At 50.2% G+C, this 8,827-nt stretch overlaps 1 protein-coding gene across 1 annotated transcript in view; it reads left to right on the top strand.

The window, feature by feature from the left end:
- The first annotated feature begins 247 nt into the window (after positions 1 to 247).
- The window catches only part of TBX4 (T-box transcription factor 4), a 34,318-nt gene continuing 25,738 nt past the window's right edge, over positions 248 to 8,827 (top strand). The window contains exons 1-2 of the mRNA XM_055798092.1: positions 248 to 403; positions 1,285 to 1,379. Coding sequence (XP_055654067.1) covers positions 248 to 403; positions 1,285 to 1,379 — 251 coding nt within the window. The remainder of the gene's footprint in view (positions 404 to 1,284; positions 1,380 to 8,827) is intronic.

Here is an 8,827-nt window from a genome sequence, read left to right as displayed (position 1 = left end):
CACGCGTGGGCGGTTCCCCCGCGGCGGCAGCACGGCTCTCCCGGGCACTGCGGCTTTCCCCCGGGGCCGGGGGTGGCACGTCCCAGTCCCGCCGAGTGCCGCCGCCTGAGGAAGGACCGCGGGCCGGGCTGGGAGGGTCTGACCCCGCAGGTGGCCGTGCCCGGGGCTGGGCCGGGGGGGGGAAGCAGGGGCTGGAGGTGGCCCCCGGTGCTGCGAGCTAACGGTGCGCCTCTCTCCCCCCAAGGAAATGCTCCAGGAGAAAAGCCTGTCTGAAACCGAGGAAGGGTTTCCAACAGCCCCCGCGCCCGGCCATGCGGACTCCTCTGCCGGCTCCCCCGTCCTCGGCGTAGCCGGGGGGAGCAGCACGCCGCTCAGCAGCCCGCAGCTCCCCGACCCCGAGCAGGTACGCACCGCCCGCCCCGCGCAGTGCCCCGATGGCCTTGTCCCTCACCCTCCTTGCCAGCCCGGCCGCATCCAGGCCTCCCGCGACGGCGCATCTCCCTCGGCCACGACCCGGGGTGGAATTGCGAGGAATTCGCATTTTGCTTTACTTTTATTTTCTTTTTAAATTTTTTTCGCTGTGCAAAGCAGGCCGCCCGCGCCCGCCGTCGGTGCGACAGGTCGGTAAGGGCGAGCCCCAGCGCCGCGAAGCCGCGGCCATCGGGGCCCGTCGGGTGACGGACCGCGGCTGCTCCTCCGAGCAGGATATGGCCTGGCGGTGGGTTTCGTTGTTTTTTTGGGGTGTGTGTGTGTCCCCCTTTAAATAAAAGGCAGGGCCCGCCCGCGGCCTCTTGGCACGTCGCGGCTCCTCTGCCTCCGCGCCCGGCCGGCGCCTCAGCGTTGCTCTCGGCATCCCGCGGAAGGGGCCGGGGCCGCGCGTATCGCTCAGCGGAGCCGGGGGTCCCCGCGGATGCTCCTGGCCCCGGGTTTTGGGAGCCGCGGGGCGACAGCGGGGCCCATCTGCCCCATGGGGGCACAGAAACCCCTACAGAAAAAAAAAAAAAAAAAAGAAAAAAAGGAAAAAAAAATCCCTTTGGCCCCAGTGTCCCGCCTGGATGTGGAAGCCTGCAATTAAAACCGTCCTCAGTTTGTTTCTCTTATTTTTGGCAAAGAGCAGTGGAATTTTTGGGACTCCATCCTCCTCCCGCACAGGCAGCACCGAGGCTAGTGTGGCTTTGCCCGGCGCCTCAGCTGCGGCGCTGGTCCGGGGTGCACAGCCTCCCGGCCCCTCTCCTCGGGTTCCTCAGCCCTTTCTTGCTATTCTCATTATCTTTATTTTTCCAGACAATAGAAAATATCAAAGTCTATCTCCATGAGAAGGAGCTATGGAAGAAATTTCATGAAGCTGGCACCGAAATGATAATAACCAAAGCAGGCAGGTTAGTGAAAATTCTCCGCGGACATGTGTTGCTCTTGGTCCATATGACATGTCCTTGTTTGCCGAGACTGGGTTTTGCAGGGCTACTGCAAGCGGTGGCATTTAAAATAATTATTATTTGACTGCAGATTTCAGTAAGATAATTTTTTTCGGCATAAACTGTGCGTGTGTTTGAGTGTGCCAGCGAGCCTGGGGATGGAAGAAAGTTGCAGAGTCGTTTGTTATATTTAGTCCCCATTCACTTTGGTAATTCTTCGTTTTATTATTTGGGGTTTTTAAAGATTTTAGCGTGATTGTGGGTCTACTTTTTTTTTTGTTGTTGTTTTTCCTTTTTCCCAAAGCAAACCCTGTTCCCCTTTTCTGCACAGTGCATTCAGACCTGTGCTGGCTTAGTTTGCACCAAAGTTTTAGCAATATGAGGGCTTAGGCTATGCTCTTAATCTCAAAACTGAGAGAGACGGGTACCGCTTTTATCCTGTGAGGTGTGGGGAAAAAAATTCTGCCTTCTCTTGGAAACAAAACTATGATTTTTAGCAGAGTGGAGCCCCCTCAGCATGCCACCCCCAGGCCCGGGCCAGAGGGAGCGCAGCCGCTTGCAGAGGCTTCGCTTCCCTGGGAAACCCATCCTGCGGCTGCTCAGGGCTCCCTTCCCACCCGGCTGCTCAGGTGGGAGAGGGCAGAATTAATGTCAGGAAATTAAACATCAGAATTAAACCTCAGACCATACCCAGCCCGGGAATCAGATGGTTCCCAACAAAACCAGCCAGCTCCCACTGTGGGCACTGCAGTATCTGTCCTTGGCTCCTGCAGCGGCGGGCTCGCGTCGCTGCTGCTGGAAAAGAAAAATTGCCGGACTTAGATATTAAAATCCATTTAATTCTAACACAGCTGTATAGTTCTGCCATGCCCCACGATTGCTGATTTTACATTGTGCTAGAGAGCTGTGGAGGAGAACACTCAAATAATGGGGAGAAAACAGAAAAAAATATAATCCTACACTATATCTATGCAGCCTTTTTCCCGATCCCTGATGCAGGGCAGCTGGGGGGCTCGGGAGGGGCTGTGTGTTTTTCTCCTCTGTTTGGTGCTCACCCTGCAAAACCCAGACCCCAAGCCCAGGCTTTGGATTTGGGGACCGCTGAGCACTTTCCCTCTGCTCTCCCCCATCCCCAGCAGTGCCGCTCTGTGCAGCAGCTGGCCAGCGTAGGGAAGCTTTACTCTAATAACCAAGATATTCCCATTAGTCTCCCTGGAGAGGGGGTGTATGTCCCGGTCCCGGGGATCTTCAATTTGTTTGCTATTTGGCCTATTTATGAAGTGATTGTGCAGGTAACCTTATCACACTACATTTTGGTGTGTAAGATCTTAGGGCTTGTTCTGTAGCGTCTACTGATGTGAAGAGCCGGATTCATTTTGATAGGTCTGCTACCTAAGTCAGCTAAGACTAGGGGATCAAGACCTCAGATATTTCACCCTTAATTTATAGTATCTGAGTGTGTCTGTGCGGGACGTGTAATATCTTTACCAAATTCTATACCCTAAGCATCCCAAATGTGCATGTTATCTCTTTGTAAGTCTTAACGTGGATTGTTTAAACAAATCCATATGTATAGGGCTCAGTCCCACATTCTTTGTCCGGTGGAGCTGGCAGTGCACACGTAGTCACCTTCCACGAGCACGGGACTGAGGGGATGGGGGGATTGACCCCGAGTTCTACAAAACGTTGAGTTTTGACTTCTCGAAGCGAGATTTCACCGTTTGTGAGCACTCAGTGCAGCACCATCAAGCTCGCCGCTGTTTTATTTATTTTTTTTAGAAATAGTTTTTAATTAAAAAAATCAACATTGCTGGTGCATAACATGAAACAAAGCAGTCGCTTCGCTGCTTTTCTCCGTGCCCAGTTGCAAATAGTGTCGAAATGAAAGGGGACGTTGCTGTTGCTGTCGGTGTTCGCGGTGAGACCGAGGGCTACCCGGACCGGGGCTGCTGCTGCCTGGGGTGCTGAGCCGAGCCCTGTTCTTATCCCAGGCCGGGCTCGCCGGCAGCCCCGATAACAAAGAAAAAAAAATGTAGATGAGCATGAGGAGGGGCAGGAAAAGGGAACCGCTCCAGCCGCGGCTGGCCCGATCCTGCCCGCCCGCAGGCAGCGCCAGGCTGAGCCACGCGTGTCCGTGTCCGTGCCCCGACGGGGCCGCCCGCAAGCTGGGCTGTGCCCGCCATCCCAGTGCAAATAACGAAATGAAAATCGTTACTTCATGGAGATTTTATTTTACCCAAGCTATTTAAATAAAAAGTAGCAATAATAAACCTCCTCTTGATCCAATTAAAAAATATAATGGTTAACGGAGATTTGTATGCACTTGCATGTAGCGTTGGGGGGCGGGGTGGGTGGGGTGGGAGGAAGAGGGAAAACGGCTAATTGCAGGCACTAATTAGGACTGTAATCCCCCTCCCAGCAGGCACAGAGATGCCCCTGAATGCAGTTAGTTGAAATCACTTAAATGTCGGTCTCTCTGACCTCAAGGGGCACAAACGAAAAGAAATTGAAGCCCGATTTTTAAATTTCAAACAACAACAAAAAAAAGTGACTTTAATGACAAGTTCACTCAATGAAGAGGAAATGTAAAGCTCAGCGGAAGCGTTAATTCCAAGGCAATGGTGTAAAATAGCCTTTTTGTATAAACAAGGCAAATATTGATAACTTAGTGGGGGGGAGAGGGGGAGTCATTTGTTTCATTCTTTGTAGAGCTCCACAGAACGAGCCAACTATAAATTATCGAGAATTTAGGGCTGAGAATTACTTTGGGGGATTATTACTCCCTCTTAGGACTGATCTGTAGGAGATATTAGGAGAACACAGCAAGCTCAGCATTGAAATAGAAATCATGTTGTTGCCAAAAAGCTTGATTTATAAAGTGGAAACATCTTTAAAATGCGCTCGCTATCTTTTTAATGTTCGCCTGCTTCATTGTGGGAGGGGAAAAAAGGAGAGATTATTTTATATTAAAAGGATCATCAAAAGATAAAAAGTTTATGTTAGCAAAGTTCCCTGAACTTTGCATAAAACCGCTCAGCAGAGCCCCCCGCCCCTGGCAGCGCCCGGGAGCGGGGCTCGGTCCATCACAACTTGTGTCTCCTTCCTCCTATTTGAGGTTTGTTCTAATTACGTTTTTTTTCCTCCAGAGGATTTTTCTGGTGATGGTTTTTTCAAGGCTGAATTAGATGTAGCACAGAACTTGCCCGGTGGTTGCCTGCAGCTGGGGGTACCCGGGGGCCGCCTGAGCCCGACGGGAGCGGGGAGGGGACTCTCCAGGGTGTATAGAGGCGCTGGCGGTCGCCGGTGGCGTTTTGCGGAGCCGCTCGTTCGGAAGGCAGCGTGGCTCGGTGGAAACCCGCTGTGCGGGGGGGGCTGCGATCCCCGCACCGCTGCGGCTGCAGCCGCTCCCGCACCCGGGGCGGGTGAACGATCCCAGCACCCACATCGCGCTGTGCGGGCATGTGTTTATAAATAAGGTTATCATCGTTCACACACACACACCCCCCCCCCCCCCGTTTATAAAAAAAAAAAAAAGGCATTTTCCAGGCGTCGAAGTCCTATTAAATAATTTTTAATTTTTAATAACATCAGTGCAGGGGCAGTGAAGGGGACAGGGACACGGAGGATAGGGATGCAGATGTGCATCCGATCTGCTCCCTCCGGCTGCGGCTCCCAGCGCACACGTTTCCCGCTGGACTGCGGGCATTCCGCAGGGATGAAGCTGTGGGAAGGGTGGGTAAAGCAGACAGCAACCGGGAGACTTCGTTATAAAGCTTGCTTTGCCATTTCATCTGCTCACTCTTATGTGCTATTATTTAACCGAACAATTGCAATTATTTTTTAACCTTGTGGCAAACCCCGCTTTGCCTCTCGTGATTCTTAGTGAAATCTCATCCTCCAGGCCTTATTTCTGCAGGGAGTTAATCTTTGCTTACACAGTCTCCTGGCTCAGGGTTTCTTTCTTTCTGTTATTTTTATTTAGCTCTAGCTGTTCCCGATTTTTTTCCAAGGTGCCAGTCTTTGCAGCATTGCAGTTTCAATCCAGAGATTGCCAGGGACCAACAGTTTGATGAAGTTTATGGCTAATCAGTAAAAAAAAAAACCAGTTCACAGGATGTCTGGTCACATTTTTCTGAACAGTTACTGAAGAGAAAATAATGTGTCATTCCTCTATGGAAATGTAACAATCCCAGAGATGTGAACAGGAGGCTCAAGATACTGAAACTGAGTTCTGGCTGGAGTGCAGGATGTGCACAGGTACAAAGATAGCTTCAGTCTTTATGGTAGCAGGTTTTAAGAAGCATATGTAGGAAAATATTGCACAGGAAAAAAAAAATCAATAAAGCAGCTTGCATGTGTGGAAAAGACGCAAACCCCCTTTAGATGTTCAAGTTTCATTTTAAAAGTGGCTTATTTCAGTTTAAAAAAATCTGTTCTTAATCAACTTTAGTAAACCAAAATAAAACTAGTTTTTAGGACATCAAGGTCTGAAGAAGTATAAATGCTTTGGCTAAGCTGGTGCAGCTTTCCTCTGTGAATAATCCTTTAAAAGTTGAATTTTCCATGGCTCTGTAGGGCATATGGATGCCCAGTTCTCATTACAATTAAAGGGAAATATTTGTCCAGAATCTTTTGAGGCAGTTACAAGAATTTCTGCTAAAGGTTTTTGATCCAAAAGCAAACCTTTATATCCAAGATCAGTGATGGAATGTGAGCCGTCAATTTAAAACTTGGAAATAAAGTAGATATTTAAGGAATGTTTGATCTGCTTAGTCCTAAATTCGGGGTCCTGGAATTACCCTGTTCGGGCAAACTCCTGCTTTTAGAGAAAGGAGCAGGAGCAAACTGCAATGGCTCTTGGCCGTGCTGCTAAAGATGTCGACAGCTTTGGCAAGGAAGACAGAGCTTGTGCACGCCGAGTAGGGCAGGGATGGGATTCTAGTTTCTAATATGCCTCTCTCTTCAAACAGCAATGCTAGCTTTTGTTAAAGATGCGGGATGCCCACAATTAAGGGTGTTCCCAAAGCTTTCCCCGCTTGTCCTTAGGCTGGAGCTGCAGCAGTGCTGGCCAGGGCTGCAGGGGAGGGTTTGGCCAAGCCCAAACCAGCTGGGGAAGATCCCCACCATCGCTTGGGCTCTGCCTCTGCATGGATTGCTCCCGGGCACAGGGGCTGCCGATCAGCTCCTGCTTGGCGCTGATGATCTGGCACATGGCCTGGCACCAAAGCCAAGGTTGCCCACGGCTTCTCCAAAAGCCCCTGCGGACCCCAGGCAGGGTCCAGCCTGGCCCAGCGAGGGGGCAAACCTGGCCCAAGACACTGCAGCATCAGGTTGCTGGCCACACTCTTGCACAGCTTCTCTCTGAGGTACCTTTGTGCCATGCTGCTGGTGTTGCCTGAGGCTGCTGGCACCCACCTCTCCATCCTCCAGCACATTGGGACCTTTTCTGCCCAACTTCAGCTGTGGCAAAATGAAAGCCCCAGGGAAGCATCCCACAGCAAGAAGCCTGCCCGTGTTTCAAGTTACTGTGGGGCAAAAAGAGGAAATGTTTCTAGACCATGAAAGCAGCCACCCAGCTAACCAAGTTCTCAAGTATGTGAGAAACAATGTTTTATTTAAAAATTAGATGCGCTAGCCAGAAGGAAAAAATACAACCTCGCCATTCCAAAATATAAAAATCCCTTAACTGTCTGACCTTCTCATCACTAGGTCATGGTCCTGCCACCAGATAAATCTCTCCTATCTGTCCATAGACTGAGAGTTCAATGTTGCTTGTGTTAGTGACAGTGAATTTGGGGCTGAAAAATGAACTACTGATGAGAACTCCTGTTGAACCTGTATTGTTTGTTATTCTGAGGCAAGGATCTGGCATGGGCTAATCCAGCACTTCAAAGTTAACTGCTCTTACTTTGTATACAGAGCGTCATAGCGGAGTGGCGTGGGTGATAAGAGAAATAAGGGACTGAGGGTTAGGATACACTGGGAAAATGGGACCCTGTTGAAAAAGTCTTTGATCTCTTTAAAGTATTTTCTGAAAGCAAGAATCTATCAAAAAGGAAATGCCATTTAAAAGGCTAAAAGAAACAGCTGACATCCCCAAATTTGTTTTAATCTGCCCCGGAGAGTATTATTTCTAAAGATGCGTTAAGTCAGTGGAAGAAATACTTGTCAGAAGAAGGGAAATCAGAAAAAAGAAGAAAGGTCATCAGAATGGAAACATGGTTCTTGAAGCCTCTGCACACCATTCCTTTCCCTCGTAACAATGAAGACAAGGGGAAGCATCCTTAAGCAGGCATGGACAATTCTCAAGAAGAATTTGGGGTCACATTAGTCATTATCAGGCACACAGGCATGTCATCTGCCTCAGTGCTTTGAAACCATCGCTGGAGGCATCTTGGCATGCCCAGCAGCTTTTGAGGAGGTGGTCTTTCAGCTGTAATACAGCTTGTTAGCCAAGATGTTGAGTGATTTCTTGTTTTTCTGATCCTTTCACAACCTGATATGCCATGAGCATCACCCTTCCAGACAGCACCGTAAGGGAGCTTCTGAAAATCCAGTCGTCGCTTTACTTGGCTACCCCAAAAATCAAGGATTGTAAAATTGCTGTCTGTCTGTGGAAATCTTTGTCCTTTTGAAAATAGGACTTCAGCTGCTGAAGGGCTTGGGGGCATTTTTACCCCCTGAAAGGACAGAAGGAAGCGCTCGGTAGTATCTGAAGCACCACCCACACCACAGGGACATGCAGGGAGCACCAGTCTGCACATTTCCATGGGCTTCAGAGAGCACCGACAGCTTGTGGTGAGGACATGACTTGGGTTGCTCCAACAGGACTTGGGTACCTTGTTTCCACACAGTTTTCTCTACGGCAATACCGGTTGAGGTCCCCATGGCTTGCCTGCTTACCACGTGCTGGTTGGAGAAACCCCTTCCCAGCTAATGCATCAGGCAGGGGCATCAGAAATTATTTTTTGCATCTAAACAAGGAAGGTCAGATCAAGTCCGTGTGAGCAGGATGCGGTGAGGCCTGAGGGATTTGCAGAGGCCACCTTGTCACCCAGCAGCACCAACGCATGAGCCAGTGTCCCTGGGACACACGGGTACCGGCGTGCAGCATGGCACAGGGCGCTCAGGAGGGTTTTGAGCTCTGATCAGCTTTGACGTGCTCGGCTTTTCTGGCTTGCTGTCCCTTGCCCAGAAAATAAGACTTTATTGGACCTGGGAGCCTCGCAGCTGCCTACCTCCCCAGGACCAGCCATGCCTGCTCAGATGGGGGTTAAAACACAAGTCAGATGCCCGCGAAGTGGCCAAGCCTGGAGAGCCCGAAAGGCTGGGAACTGCTGCCCCCAAGGAAAGCAAACTTTCTTCTTATCGCTCGCTTCCAAATCCAACCGACCAATTACACATTAATTAAA

Source organism: Falco peregrinus, chromosome 2, assembly GCF_023634155.1.
Source record: "Falco peregrinus isolate bFalPer1 chromosome 2, bFalPer1.pri, whole genome shotgun sequence".
In the NCBI taxonomy this organism is placed as follows: Eukaryota; Metazoa; Chordata; class Aves; order Falconiformes; family Falconidae; genus Falco; species Falco peregrinus.
This window is presented reverse-complemented; position numbering and strand designations above follow the sequence as displayed.